At 60.4% G+C, this 14,532-nt stretch overlaps 4 protein-coding genes across 8 annotated transcripts; all 4 read right to left on the reverse strand.

Annotated features, from left to right (window-relative positions):
- Positions 1-340: 340 nt before the first annotated feature.
- On the reverse strand, positions 341-1,726 carry ABB37_08917 (putative FtsJ-like methyltransferase; the record flags this gene model as incomplete). Of its 2 annotated transcripts, none has more annotated exons than XM_015808086.1 (1): positions 341-1,726. In XM_015808086.1, the coding sequence occupies exon 1, from the start codon at positions 1,661-1,663 to the stop codon at positions 341-343; it is 1,323 nt and encodes a 440-aa protein (XP_015653371.1). In that variant the 5' UTR covers positions 1,664-1,726. The 2 variants fall into 2 exon arrangements, with proteins under 2 accessions (XP_015653371.1, XP_015653370.1); XM_015808085.1 differs by having other exon boundaries at positions 341-1,713.
- A 562-nt stretch (positions 1,727-2,288) lies between these two features.
- ABB37_08918 (putative Ubiquitin-conjugating enzyme e2) lies at positions 2,289-3,063 on the reverse strand (the record flags this gene model as incomplete). 3 transcript variants are annotated; one of them, XM_015808089.1, is made up of 1 exon in its annotated part: positions 2,289-3,063. In XM_015808089.1, exon 1 carries the CDS (start codon positions 2,925-2,927, stop codon positions 2,289-2,291), a length of 639 nt encoding a protein of 212 aa, XP_015653374.1. In that variant the 5' UTR covers positions 2,928-3,063. The 3 variants fall into 3 exon arrangements, with proteins under 3 accessions (XP_015653374.1, XP_015653373.1, XP_015653372.1); XM_015808088.1 differs by having other exon boundaries at positions 2,289-3,054; XM_015808087.1 differs by having other exon boundaries at positions 2,289-3,043.
- Positions 3,064-3,965: 902 nt separating this feature from the next.
- ABB37_08919 (putative mitochondrial RNA-editing complex protein MP81) lies at positions 3,966-7,581 on the reverse strand (the record flags this gene model as incomplete). Of its 2 annotated transcripts, none has more annotated exons than XM_015808091.1 (1): positions 3,966-7,581. In XM_015808091.1, exon 1 carries the CDS (start codon positions 7,431-7,433, stop codon positions 3,966-3,968), a length of 3,468 nt encoding a protein of 1,155 aa, XP_015653376.1. In that variant the 5' UTR covers positions 7,434-7,581. The 2 variants fall into 2 exon arrangements, with proteins under 2 accessions (XP_015653376.1, XP_015653375.1); XM_015808090.1 differs by having other exon boundaries at positions 3,966-7,567.
- A 1,053-nt stretch (positions 7,582-8,634) lies between these two features.
- ABB37_08920 (hypothetical protein) lies at positions 8,635-14,116 on the reverse strand (the record flags this gene model as incomplete). Its single annotated transcript, XM_015808092.1, has 1 exon — positions 8,635-14,116. Exon 1 carries the CDS (start codon positions 13,042-13,044, stop codon positions 8,635-8,637), a length of 4,410 nt encoding a protein of 1,469 aa, XP_015653377.1. The 5' UTR covers positions 13,045-14,116.
- Between the last annotated feature and the right edge of the window lie 416 nt (positions 14,117-14,532).

The following is a 14,532-nucleotide window of genomic DNA, read 5'->3' on the forward strand; positions in this document are numbered from 1 at the left end:
GCGAAGGGGCGACGAATCACACCGTTCGCTGTCTCATCAGCATTCTTCATTAACAGAGAAAAGGAACGATCCGTCAACTCCTTTGTTCGAGCTCCATTGAATGCAGTGATGAGGGTTCGCTTGTGCGTTCACACTCGTGGTCGTCATCATCAGGGCTTGCTGAGCCAGCAGGGAAAGAAAGGAGGAAGACAATATATATATATATTGTTTTCGATTTGTTGCCTCATGCAGAATTAGCTTTTAACAACGCGTGTCAACGCAGCTAAGGCCAATTAAACGCACTCAGATCCACACACCGGCATTTAAAAACATTAGAAGAAACAAAATTTAAAAACCGCGATCAAGGCGGCGCCTCCACCTTCAACCGCTTCATCGACGTATCGCTCCCCGTCGTCGCCGTCTTCACCTCCGCCGCCGCCGCCGCCGCAGCAGCAGCAGCAGCTAAGTACGGCGCTTGCAGAGGGGGTTGGACCGGCGCCAGCACCGTCGTGTCCGCCGGCCGGTCGTAGCACATATCCGCATCAAACCCACTCAAGTCCCCGCACGACAAGAACGGCGCGAGGACGCTGCCGGGCAGCGTACAGGCTGCCCGTGACTCCGACGAAGACGACGACGCTGCCACGGCCGATAAACCGCCGGCAGTAGCAACAGCAGCACCAGGAGCGGCGACGGCGTAGCGATAACGCGGAGCTGCCGGGGTGAAGTCGCTCGCTTGTAGCGGACCCGCTGCGTGTACCTGCACCGTCTCGTCCGTCCGTACGACGATCTCTTCTCGTTTTCCTTCTTCCTCCTCTTCTTCATTTCTGTGGTAAGGAGCACTCGCCGCGTGCGTCGTGGCTGTGGCGTCTCCCAGGAAGCGTGGCACGTACCCGGGTGGGAGTCGGAAGCCCTGACACAGCAGGAAGCTCTCCATTGACGCATTCCGCGACGACTTGGGCTTCACGACGCGTACCTGGTCGAAGAAGACCTCGCTCTTGGCGATTAAGAAGGGCGTGTTAGGGCCGCGGAACATCTTCGTCACAAAGCAGCCCCCGCGGCGGAGCATAAACGTGGTGATGTGCAGGGCAGCGAGTAGCAGGTGATGCTGCAGATACTCGTCTAGTTCGTGCATGCCGGTGACATCGGGGGCGCCGTCGCAGATCACGATATCCGCCTTGCGCGGGGAAGCGCCCTTCGAAGATGAAGAGGGTGACGTAGGTTGATCGCCGTCTTGAGGAGCAGGAGCGGCAGGGGTAACAGCAGCAGTAGCGGTAGTGGCAGTGAGGTGGAGGCTGTCCTCTGGCGCATTCAGCAGGCGGATGATTTCGTGCGCCGTCGCCTCGCTCGTGATGTCGCCCTGCAAAACATACACGCCTTCAATGGGAGCCATCTCCTGTAAGTCGACGGCGACGACGCGGGGCGGGGGCAGCGGTGATGCCGAAGACAACGATGATGAGGATGATGCCGTTGTGGCTGCGAGGGTTTTGAAGTGATGGGCCAGTACCTGCGACCAACTACCCGGGGCCGCACACAGGTCCACAGCCCCCGTGCGGATCTCAGCCGGGTCGAGGATGTTGAACTCCTCGTGGATTTGGAGTAGCTTGTACGCGCTGCGGGCGCGGTAGCCCTCTTCCTTCGCTTTGCGGTAGTAGATATCGCGCTTGTCCTTTGACGCACGACCCATCTTTCCTTGTGTATGTGTGTTTGCGTGTGTGTGTGTACGTCGGACTTTGCTAATGTCGAATACTTGGTGAGGCGTGTATCGGTGTGTGTGGGTGGGTGGGTGAGTGGGTGAGTGGACAGTGATGTGCGCCAGAGCTCAGCAACCCCCCCCCCCCAACGAAAAAAACGGAGAAGAACGAGCGCAAAAAATAGTCATAGAAAGTGCTCCCTAGAAAAACAACAAGGGAGAGAAGCACCTGCAGTAACGCGGTCTGCCCATTCCACACCCACACACGAGCACTCTCGCCCATACACACACTATCCTATGCATTTCCTCAGGTTGCCACGCATTCTCAAATTGGGTGTACTCCCCCCTCCCCCTTTTCGCTTTGCGTTTCTTTCTGCGTTCATTCATATTTTCTTCTGTTGTTTTCAAAATCCGTTTTCCCGCGCGCGTTTCACCGCAAAAAAAAGGAGGAAAACATTTCACTTTAAATAGGAAGGAGTACGAAACTCGCTGCCTTTATTCTACCCAACACGCACAACACCCACCCCCGCCGTCCTTCTCCCTCACCACCCACCCACACCCACAGAGACGAGTCCACACCCGCGCACGCACATACGATGATTCCCGCCCCCGTCCCCGGTCACGCGCCTTTCCAGTGATGCCGCTGCACCTCCTGCCGAACTCGCATCTCGTACTCCTTCGTGTCTCGCATGTACACCTTGTAGGGCTCCTCCTGCGCCGGGTCTTTGATGTTCGGGTGGTCCAGCAGCTCCTGAATCGCCAGCAGTATCTGCTTAATGGTAATGTTCGGCCGCCAATCCTTCTCCTCGTTGAGGATCGACAGGCAGACGGTGCCGCTCGGGTACACGTTGGGGTGGAAGAGCACCGGTACGAAGACGCACTTCGGCGGTTTCGTGGGGTAGTCCTCAGTGAAGTGGAGGCGCAACCGAAACTCACCGCCCTCCCACGGTGTGCCGGACTTGCCGGGGATACCGGCCTCCCAGTGCAGGAGATCCAAGCCGGCCCCAGCCCCGGCGGCGGCGGCGGCGTTCGCAGGGGAGTTCGGAGACGACGACACCGCAGGCGGGGAGGCTCCGTTGCCGGTGTTCAACCTCTGCTGCTGCTGCTGATTGGCGCCGTCACGGTCGCGCTTCTGACCGGCGGCGGTGAGCGGGGCAGCGATCTCCATCGGCTTGGCCCAAAAGCCGAAGGGACGGTCTTTGCGCCACGCCTTACGCTCCTCTCGCAGGCGGGACTGTGCGAGCGACATGCCGGACATCGTCACCTTCCTTTTGCTGTCTCTCTGTGCGAGTGCGTGTGTGCGTGTGTGCGTGTGTGTCTATGGATATAAGGAAGCGAGGTGTGTGTGTGTGTATTGCTCCTGTCTTTGAACCCTACGCACAGGCTGACGTTGCTGCGTGTACAAAGCGAAAAGGACAAGAAAGAGAGAGCAGACAGCACATATATATAACGAGATTCACAGAATAGTATGGGGGAGAGGGAGTCACTGCACAGAATCCTTTGCAGGACGGCGGCGGTACACGAAGCCACACATGCGCAACTCGTGTGCATACGTCACTCGACGAGACACACACATACATATATATAACACTTCACTACACCACCACTACCACCACCACGCCCACAAGTCCACAGCGCCGCCCGCGATGCGTCCGCAAAGACGACGGCTGTGCTGGAGACCGCAGGTTCGTGTGTTGCTTCTTGCAACCTCCTCTCAAACTACCATCCGCTAATCACCGCAGCAGCGCTGGCTGCCATCCCTTTATTATGATTATTCGCTGCTCTTTCCGCCCGAAGAAGGGAGAATTGCGCCGTACTCCAAAACCACCCTCACAAGCTCAGCTACATATGTGTGGGGGGGAGAAGGGGAGGGAGAAGGGGAGAGCACCATCCTTGGTCTTACCGATCCCGCAACCACTACACCACATCACACATATGAGGTCAACACAACGTGTCAATCTCGCACCCACAGAGTCGCTTATTTGCCCTTACGCAGAGAAAGAGAAGAAAACAGTTATATCCCAAGTCACAAGTCACCGACCAACCACCGCAATAACAGCCAGAACAAAAAAATAGTACTAATTCTGTGAAGAACGACAAGAGGGAAACCGTAAACCCGAAAAGAGAAAGAAAGGCGAGAGGGGGGAAGACATCGCTTATGTCGCCTGAACGCTGCTCTTCATGAGAATAAAGGTGTCCTCTTAGCAAAGACGACGCATCCACCATCGTTGCTGACCCGCCAGGATGCACCCACACATACACCCGCCGCCATCGTTTGCTGTTACTCACCTGGTGATCACTTCACCACACGCACCGAGCCCAGCGGAGGCACCACCTGCACATACGGGTACGCGTGGGAGCGTCGCGAGGCCGTATCCACATTACGGTTCATCCGCAGCGTACCCGTCACAAACACCGTTGCACCGATATGCACCTGCTGATGCAGCAGTGCAGCCGGCAGGAGATCCCCCATGCAGCGCACCACCACCAATTCCACGTCATCTTCATTCCTTCTCTTCTGCTCTTCCGCTTCTGCACCAGTTGCAGCAGCAGCAACAGAAGCATCAGACGATGACATCGAAGTGCTGGAAGCCGAAGATGGTGTAGTCGTGCCTGACTTCAACGTTGCGGTCGTCATGGCGGTCGTGTCTCTGATACTGTTGCGGACAGCAAGGACGTACTGGAGCACGCGGGTGGCGCCCACAAAGCCCTCCTGCACGTCACGGACCACCCCGACCAGGACGGTGTTCACGGCGGCGCGGACGTGCACGTGCGGTGCGTCCGCGTCCGCCAACGCGTCGCTTGCGTCGTCAGCACCGGCGGACGTGCCGGCATCGTCGCCGGGCGTTTTTGCCACACCGATCTGCTCCGCGCTGCCAGAGGAACCGCCCGCCGTGCTATGCAGCCCGGCACCACCTGCGGGGACGTCGTCCGTACTCGCGCCAGGAGCCTCTGCGGACCGCGTTCGCACGCCGCGCTCCCCGTCAGCATACGCCGTCGCGGCGGTGGTCGTTGACAACGAGGAAGCAGACGACGAAGAGTTGAGAGAGGCAGCGCGCCGGGCTTTGGCTGCCGCGACGGCGCGATACACACGGCGCACCGTCAACATCTCCGTGGCAGCCGACTGCATTGGTGACGCGGCGACGCGGTACAACCTCTGCCAATCTGCCTCGGTAACTTCTTCCTCCTCCTCCTCTGTGGCCGCTGCTGCTGCTGCTGATGCATCCGCCGTCCCCCCTGCGCTGTTACCCGGGTCGGTGCGGAGGGGTGCTTCGCGGACCTCGTGGCAGGCCTCCACGTGGTTCTCCAGTGCATCGAGCAGGCGGAAGCGGGGCACCGTGGACTCGTACCACCTCAACGCCTCCTCGTCGACTTCCGTGATGGACGCATCGGCCGGCGTGGCAGCCGCAGCGGCAGTGCCGCCGGCGGGTGACGGAGACGTTGATTTGCGCTTCTGCACCTGCCTCCCTTTTCCATTTGCGTGCCGTTGCGCATCCGTCAGCGGCGCTGATCTGTTGGAAGACGAGGAGGCGGTGGCGTTGGCGGCGGATGCTGAAGCACCGCCACCACCATCACCAGCAATGGCAGTAGAGGATTCGGACGAGGACAACCCTGTGGTGCCCGTCAATTCGGTCTCAACCGCCGAGGCGAAGGAAGGCGCGGACACCGCTTCCAGCGCCGCCGTGAAGCCCGGTAAGGCACGTCGTTGGCAGACCGGGCAGGCGTAGGGCCGAGATGCAAAGCGCGCCTGCCAGTCGACGCAACGCAGCGCGCCACTCTTCTCACACGACTCGTTGCCGCCGCCCGCGTCGTTCACGCCCGCTACCTCGTTACGGCTGGCCTCCTCCCTCGCCGCTGCGGCGGCCATCGTCCCCTCCACGTCGCGGAACGGGTTGACCGGCTCCTTCTCCTGCTCAACCAACGCGGCATTGGGGCTGTTCCCGAAGGGGTTGGGGTAATGCCGGCTCAGCTCCGCGATACTCATTTCCAATGCGGTTGGCGCCGCGCTCAGCCCTGCGCCGCCAACGCTGGCGGTCATGGCGTCAGTCAGCGCCAGCGTAACGGTGCCATCAGGATTGCGGCGCCTCGTCTGCAGACGCAGCGACGCCTTACTGTTGGCGGACGACATCACGATGTTCGGCCGTCGCACACCGGGCGCGGCCCCTTCTGGGGTAGCGCGGGCGAGTGGCTTGCTCGCCAGCTCCGCCTCGAGCTCGGCGCGTATGTCCGCCTTGCCGTGCACAAACGCCGAGCTCGGGATGAAGAGCTTGCCGTTGCAGCTGTCCACGTGCGCGGCATTGACAGCGGCAGGGCGTGCCGACATCGCCGCGCCATCTCTATCGGAGGCCGTAACCGCCGTGCTGCCCTGCACCCCCGCTGCCTTTGCGATATCGCTGCGCTTCAAACCAACTTCATCCCACACGGAGGAGAGGAGTTCATCAACGAGGTCGTCCTCTGGAAGGATCACCGTCGGAGAGGCGAGGTAGGAGGTAACCGCCCTCTCCAGTCTCGACGACGACGGTGCCAGTTTCGAAGAGGGAGATGAAGTCGCTGCCGTAGCGGCTGGTTCGCCGGCGGTGGTGGTGGCAGCAGCCGCAGCACCGCTCTCATTCCGCGTCGGAGCCGAGACCCCCTTCAACGTAGCCGAGGCAGCGCCGCTCAGCGTGGCACGGGCGCCTGCGCTCGGGGAAGCAACAGCAGCAGTGTTTTTTAACGGGTCGGCCATCGTCGCAGTCGCCGTGGACGCCGCATTCGGCGCCGCAGCAGGAGAATTCACCGTCGAGCTGCCCACCACGTTCTTGTACCCGGTGATCTCGCCCAGACCCGGGCCCTCCAGCACCGTCGCCTCCGCCTCCTCCTCCTCCTCGCCGCTCGCGTGGCGGTGCCGCTGCTCCACGTGCTCCTTGGCCGCCTCCCGTCGACGGAACGCACGGCCGCACGCGCTGCAATGAAACAACATCGTTTGGTCCACCGGGGCCCGAATGGCGACCACCGTCACCGTCAGCTGCGCAGCTGTGGTGGTGGTGTTCGCAGCGGCACTCCGATCCACCATGGTGGCAGCAGCGGCAGCAGCGATAGCGGTAGCTCGACTGTCATCACCTCCCGCCGCCTCCCCCGTCAACCACAGTGAATGTGTGCCGGCCGTCACAAACGGCGGTGGCGCATGCGTCGGGGCGTAGGCGAGGCAGTCCGAGCTATGGATCGCTTCACGCGTCCCGCTCGTGGACGAGGTGCGGCGGGAGAGACGAGCGGCTTCGGTGCCGCGCATCAACGCGTCCAGGCGCTGCTGCTGCTTCGGTGGGTAAAGGGGTTCGGGAATGGTGGGTGGTCCGACGTCGGGCACGGTCGGGGCGAGCTGCGGAGGCACGTTCATCCAGACCCCGTGCTTACGGTGCGCCTCCTCGAGCAAGAGAAGATGGACGTCCTCGGTGGAAAAAAGGAAGGTGTCGTAGAACCGGATCTCAGCGTCGTTCGTCGGGCCCGCCGCATCGGTGGTGGGAGCGGCGACGGTGTCGGACGGGGTAGATGGCCCGGCGTGCGCGGTGGTCGTGGTGGCGGCGGCGGCGGTGGCGGATTGGCGGAGAAGCCTGGTCGGGCGGCCCACGAGCAGTCCATGGGTGGAGTAGGAAGAAGAGCCCGTCGTGGAGATACAGGGTCTGCAGGAGGCGGGGACACAGCGACGGAGCAGGCCGCAGCGGGGCGAGAGGGCTGGCGCCGAAAGGGTAGAGGCGGACAGCGCCGCGCAGCCGCAGAGGGGAAGCATTTCTGCCTGCGTTTGTCCAGCTGTTGATTTGCGTGTGCGTGGTCCTTTCAATGGTCTTTGGAATTGGGTGGGTGGCTGGGTGGTTTGCTACCTTCGAGCGACTGCACTTTGCCTTTTGCTGTTGTTACTTTCGCTTGGTTATACATCCTTGTTGCGCGTGCAGAAGTGTGAAGGAGTGGGAGAGGGAGGATGAGGGGCGAGGGGCGAGGGGAGGAGGAGGAGGGGGCAGACAGGTGTTCGTACAAGCAGGAGCTATCAAGAGAAGTCACGGTAGCCAAGACAATTTAAAATAAATGATTAAGTAAATAAATGGCGCTCCGATGTGCAGCTGTGCTACTCCCCGGTGATGGCGTTACCTGCACCCGTAAAGCGCACACACCCACAGCTTCCTTCTCTGCTGTTGTCGTTGTTGCTTTTGGCAGACAACATCACCTGCTGAGAGAGAGAGCCCACGAGGGTAGAACGTACTTGCTCCTTCTAAGCTTGGCTTCCGCATCTCAAAGCAGCTCAGCAGAACAATTAAATTAGAAAGGAGGAAAGGCAGAAGAAGAAGCAAGCGCGGCCCCGGCTGTGTCAGCGCTCTTCTTCACCTTTCTTTCTCTATCTCTCTCTCTCTCTCTCGCTGTCTCCGGATACTGTCCCGTCCTCCGAGGAGCTCGCCAAACGCTGAAGTGGAGTGCACCTTCTCCCTCTAACTCGCAAACCATTTTCTGTGTTGCTTGCATTTTGGGGGGGGGATATTAACAGCCAATACGTCATCCACGGAAGGAATGCATAAAGCCCATGAGCAAATGAAAGAGAGCCAAAACTGTCAGCAACGCAAAAAGCACACACGGTATGAGTGCCCTCCGACACACACTTTCTCGAAGGAGGGAGAGAGAGACCAGAACCAGGAATAATAATAATAATAATAATATAGTAGTAGTTCCGCTCAACAGCGCAGCATCGTGCTGCCAATGATGGTGTATGTAATAGAGAAGGAAAGAGAAGTAAGAGAAGAGAAGAGAGCCGTTGCGGCGCTCGCTCTCCCCCTCGCTCCTATGAAGGCAACTTACAGCTGGAAACCATCGGCTTCGTGACTTTCACCTCAAACTCACTCAATAATACTAATAAAAAACAAATACAAGAAGAGAGGAGTCATCACTTCTCACACACCATCGCGCCAGGCCACTTTTGTTTTTAACCGCTTCTTCCTTCTTATTCACTGCCCCTGCTCCTCCACCTGATCCCCCCACGTGGTGTGTCCGTCCGGCTTGGTGGACCGCGCCGACGCCGGCACGACGTGCACCAGCGAGGCGCGACGGCTCCCTTTCATCGACGCTGCGAGGCCGTCGCCGCCGCCTCTGTGGGTGCTGTCACTGCGCTTCACGAGGTGTCCCACGTCCGCCGCGGATGTCGCGGCGCCCCGTCGCGCACTCACCGCCTCATCACTCTCGCTACGCCTCATACGGAGCTGATAGGACGACGACGGGGCGTAGAGCTGCGGCACGTCATCGTGGGCGTGCTCCTGCGGCGAGCCGGTCGGACGCGCCTTGGACAGCGATGACGGGGTTGCCAACAACGCGGACGAGAGCCCCACGGAGGTTGGTGTCGTGCAGGGGGTCGAGCTCGCCGTGCAGGTGGGTGTATAGCTGTTGTTGCTGGTACTGTGGAGAGCAGCAATAGCGTTAGCCTTCGCATTGCTCGCAGATGAGTCTCCGCCGCCACCGCCGCCGCTGCTGCCGCTGACTGCTGCCGCTGCTGTAGTAGGGATGGCGAGTGGCTTCGCGGACTGTGGTGGCAGCGGCCCAGCAGAGATAGATGGAAAGGGTCCACCACCGTTTGCCGGCTGCGTGCGCGAACCTGCGGTGCTGCGCGTCGTGGCTGTCCCTGCCAGCGGCACGGGCTCGCCCGCCGTTGTGCTGGCATCGGTCAAGTGTGGTGCTGCGGCGGAGGTGACAGCAGGATGCGCATCTCTGCTCTGGTCGGGCTGACCTCGCAAGATCGGGGAAAGCGTGGGGGGCGTGGCGACCTGCACGGTGTGACCGCCGTCGCCTCCGCCTCCCTCTTTCAAGAAGGGCGCTGCTGCTGTCTGTTGCTGCTGCTGTGGGAGAGTAGTTGGCGATGTACTCGGAGGGGAGGGAGCAGGGTGTGGAGCTGAAGAGGTCGGCGGTGGCGGCGGCGGTGGCGGTGGTGGTGGCGAAGGTGTGTGTGACAGCGATCGTGCCGCATTCACGGCGTGCAGCTCCGCCAGCTCCCCCTCCGGGGCCCACGACGCGGCGATGTTTAGCGGGACGTACGTCATCTGCTGGGCGCAGAAGCCGCGAAGCAAGGTCGCGTAGATCAGCAGCAGGCCCAGCACGTAGAGGAAGACAGCGAGGAAGTCTGGCATCGCCTGCGGGTAGATGGTGACAATCGGAAGAGCCACGAAGGCGCCGATGCACAAACACATGTGCAGCCGCCACTCCTGCCGATCCTGCTTCGCGGACTCCGAGATCTGCTCGAGGTGGAAGGGGGTTTGTGGAGCGACGAGGCAAAAGAAGAACAGGAACTCCTGCAGCTGCGTAATACCAGGAAACGCGTGACTCTTGATCACCGGCATCTTGCGCTCCGTCGCGGGCACCTCCCACGAGAACGTCAGGCACGGATGCTTCGACCACAGGCTGCGGTAGCCGTACAAGGCGGCGAAGCGGACGGTGCTGAGGTCGGTGGCGGTGGTCACCGGTGTGATGACGCTCTCATACACGGTGATCAGGCGCTCGTTCGTGAGCACGTAGAGCCGCCCGCACTGCCGCACGACGATGACGAGCAGCACCGCAAACAGAATCATCGCGATCCAGCCGCACGCCGCCACCGCCGCCGAGCCGCACAGTTGCACAATTGCGTACGTCTTGTCGCTGACGGATGACAGAACCACCATCCACAGCCCAAACAAAAAGCCCGCCGCGAGGTCCAACAGCAGCCACTCGTTCTTCATCAACACACCATGCAGGTTCGGCTTCGCGCACCAGAGAATGTACTCATCGCGGTAGAGCGCACCCTTCAGCGACCGAGCGTACTGTGGAGACAGAAAGTCGGAGCTCAGCAGCTGCACCGTCTCTCCGCGTTTCTGACGAGCGAGGCTCTCGGGGATGTTGGTGGCGGCTGGGGACCCGATGGGGCCACCAGCAGGGGCTACAGGCGGCGTCGCAGGCGCAGGCGGCGGCGGTGGTAGCGGAGATGACGCCTGCACCATCGCGGCAGCTGCGGAGGGGTTCGGTGCGGCCTCCACAGGCTTCGTGGCCGTACTCGCATTGTTGCTGCCACTAACCACTCGTCGCGGTGGCGGTGGCGGTGGTGGTGTGGCCGCGACGTGGGCAAGCGGCGGCAATCGGCTGTTCTCAAACCCCGACGACAGGGACGGCGAGGAAGCCGACGCAGGGGAGGCGCCTACGGCACCGTTGGGGCTCTCCGCTGGCGCAACCGCATCCGCAGCAGCAGCAGCGTCGTTGGAGGAAGGGTCAACGGCGGCAGCGCCGGCGGATTCGAGAAGAGGCACGGCGGCAGCGAAAGGGGAGATGATCGGTGCGTGGGCGAGGCGCGCACTGCGGTGCTCAGCCAGAGCAGCAGCGGAAACGTTGCTGTTGTTGTTCGTCAGCTTCGCCCCGTGTGGGGATCCCGGTGTGGAGCCAACGCGGCTGCCTGTGGCGACGGCTGAGGCGGCAGGTCGCATCACCGCCACCGCGTCGCCCACCGCCGCCAACGTTGCCGGTGACGCTTGCATCGACTCGAGCTGCGCCGTGTACTTCTTCAACTCCGGCATGCAGGTCAGCAGCGCCCGTCCGCGCAGCTGTAGGGCGAGTTGAAAGTAGTAGGTGCTGGCCATGTTGCGCCGCGCGTCGTTCAGCAAGCGCAGCCTCTGGTTGTCGGCGGAGCGGCGGTGATCGTGCTGAGCCACGCCGCCACCGGCATCCTGCGTGAAGAGAAACCCAGCTGCCGTCATCGGAGCAGCGGCGGCAGCGGCGGTGGTGCGACCCCGACGCGACGGGCTCCCAGTAGAAAGCCCGTCATGGCCGCCGCCGCTGCTGTTGTTGTTGCTATCGCGGTTGTTGGGGGCATCGCACGGTGGCACACCAGGCAGGAACACCGCCGTCGCCGCCGCGGGGCGGTCGTGTGTGGTGGACCAAATCTTCTGATTCGCCCTTCGCTCCGCCTCACTCTCAAAGAAGAAGAGCGGCGCACGGCCGTGGTGGTGCACCATGTATGCTCCTAGCGCCCCATACGAGGCGTAGGCGATCACCAGCACCTCCGCAAAGTACCAGTCGGAGAACCACGGCTTGAGCGACACGGCAAAGTCCAGCACAATGACGAAGACGGCACTGATGAGAGCAATGGAGAAGGGTACAAAGCTGAAGCGAGCGACGTTGCACCAGAAGCAGACTTCGCCAGGACCGAGAGAGACCGGCTGGCGACACTTGCAGATAGGGCAGTAGCCCGTCGCAGCGGCAGCAGCAGCAGCAGGAGCAAGAGCAGTAGAGGGGTGCGCCGTAGCAGCAGCAGCGGCGGCGGCAAAAGAGACACCCATGGAGGCTCCTCCAGCAACCGCCACGTGCGGGTGATGCGCCACGACGACGTTGTGCGAGACGTTGCCGAGGTACGAGGGGTTCGACACGGTGGAGGCCGTCTCCGTGCTCGGGGCATCATCGTCGTCGTCGTCATCCACATCGTTGTTGATGATGTGCGGGCTGGACGGTGGGGGTGGAGGTGGGGGCGACAGCAGCGGCAGCGGTGGTGGAGGTCCGTCACGCAGTGGGGAGCTCGAGTACGCCGTGTGCAGCGGTCCCGTACGCACTCGCCGTACCGGCGAAGCTCCAGAGGCGTCATCGATGCTGTTTTCGTGACGACTTCTACTGCTGCTGTTTGTATTCCCAATTTCGGCTGCTCCTACGGTAGCTGCTGCTGCTGCGGCGGCGGCGGTCTCCTCCTCTGCAGCGTTGTCATGATCTCTGCGCTCCTCGCCCTCCGCCTCGTACGCGCGTGTGCGACCCTCCAGCAGGTCCGACAGGAACGGTTCATACTTCCACGGCAGCTGGCGGATGGTACGCATCCACACATACATGGCCACCGTCACGACGAACAGCAGGCAACCGACGACGAGAGCGATGAGAGGTGGCGGGCGGCAGATATAAATGTTGTTCGTCGTCCTCGCCGCCGCACAGGACATATCCGGGCACACACCGTTCAAGTCACGCTCGCGCAAATCCTCGCAGAAGGCCGCGCGGAAGGCCGCCATCTCCTCCGGGGAGTGAGTGGGCACCGGTTGTCCGTCGTCATCATTGTCGCCTGTCGACGGGCTCGGCGAGAGCGTCGCACCGTAGTAAGACAAGACGGTGCTGTTCACCTCCTTGCACGAGTGCGAGCTCTCGCACCAGCCGCAGAGGAGGGGAGGCGGCATGATCCCCTGTGTTTGGTCGTACACGCACTCGCTGCACCGCGTTATTTCCTCGCACGTGTTGAGGGCGTTGGTGGGGCGAGGGACGACGCACAGAAGGGCGAGGAGGACGAGAAGGACCGTCACGGCGGCGACGGGAGGTGCGAGACGGCGCGGCGACGACACGCCGGTGCCCGCGTTGCTGCACGGTGTGGCGGACATCTGCGTTGTGCAGAAGAGCCAGAAGGAGAAAGAGAGAAAAAAGGAAAGAAAGAGAACAACACAAAAGGCGGAGCTGCCCGAATTGCTGTGGTGCTTATCTGTGCGGTCTGTGTGTGGGTGTGGGTTTGTGGGTATATATTTAAAGAGCGCTGAGACGATGCGCAAAAGAAAGAAAAAGAAAAGAGAAGACCCTCCACCTCCTTCGTTCCTTCCGCTGCGTTGACGTCTCTTAGCCCCGCCCCTCGAATGAATCCTACAAAAGAGCAATACCTCGTGTTCGAATAGCGCCGTGTCTCCTCTTTCTTCAGCCTCTTCTCACGTCGAACAGCAGCAGCAGCAGCAAAAATCAAAAACAATGTTCCCGAGAAGGTAAATGCGATGCAGCCGGTGCGAGAGAAATACGGTGAGCAGCGTGTGGATACATATATCACTCTCTTCTCGTCTCGTTCTAACGCGGTTGCACGGCGTGAGACAGGAAAAAAAGCCGACCGGGTTTCCTCTCTTCTTTGCTAAATATTTATATATACTATTATTCTTCTTTCTTTAAACCGTTCTCCGCGGCAAGCGAAGGAAGAAAGAGAACTCAGCAGTGAGAGAGCGAAAGGAGAGCTTCGATAAATAGGTCAGCAGCGCCGCAGCCGCTACTTGTAGCACACGAACTCTAGCAGAAATCCCACGACGGCGACAACAACGGCAGCCAACACACGATAGCGTATTCTCTTCTTTTTTTTAAAGCACTGCTTCTTTCACTGTCCACTGCGGTGGTATTTCTAATTGGTTTTTTAGTGAATATATATGTATTGATGTTGTCTTGTAATGTATCGCCAGTGCACGAATGAGAAGAGCGAGAAGAACAGCAAAGGATGGGGAGGAGAGGAGGAGAAGGGGGGGAGGGGGCGGAAGGGACTGAGATGACCGCGTCCGGTACCGTTGAAAAATATATATATATATATATATATATATATGGAAACTCGATACACGGTGGTGGTAGCGGCGTCGGCGGGTTTGCACCGGGTGTGGACTTTCTAAGTTGTATACGGCGGGTGCGTCCTTTGCAGGCGCACTCTTCTCCTTACAATTAAACACAGATAAAATGTGTAGCGCACAAGTCCGTAAAGAGGGTGGAAAGAGCCAACGCGTGAAAGAGAGATGGAGAGCGAAAAGCGACGGCGAGATGATGTCGTACGCTGACGCAGTCACATCGCCAGTGACAAAAGCTGCGTCCGCGCAGTCGCATGGGACTGCATACCACCTTCAATACGTAGAGGAAAGAAAGGCAGTCAGAGGAGGAAAGGGCGCCGTCAAAGTCGCAGAGCTGGCCGAGAAGAGGGTTCGGCAGCGCGCGGCCCCGAGAACTGGCAACAGCGAACGATAGTGTAACCGGACGAAACGTGTTACTCGCGCGGAATGTTTCCGTATTGTATTCTTTAAAAAAAAAAATAAGGATTGAATGAGTAACAGATCGGAAAGGAAAAGGCAATAATAGTA

This window comes from Leptomonas pyrrhocoris (genome assembly GCF_001293395.1).
Source record: "Leptomonas pyrrhocoris isolate H10 chromosome Unknown, whole genome shotgun sequence".
NCBI lineage: Eukaryota > Euglenozoa > Kinetoplastea > Trypanosomatida > Trypanosomatidae > Leptomonas > Leptomonas pyrrhocoris.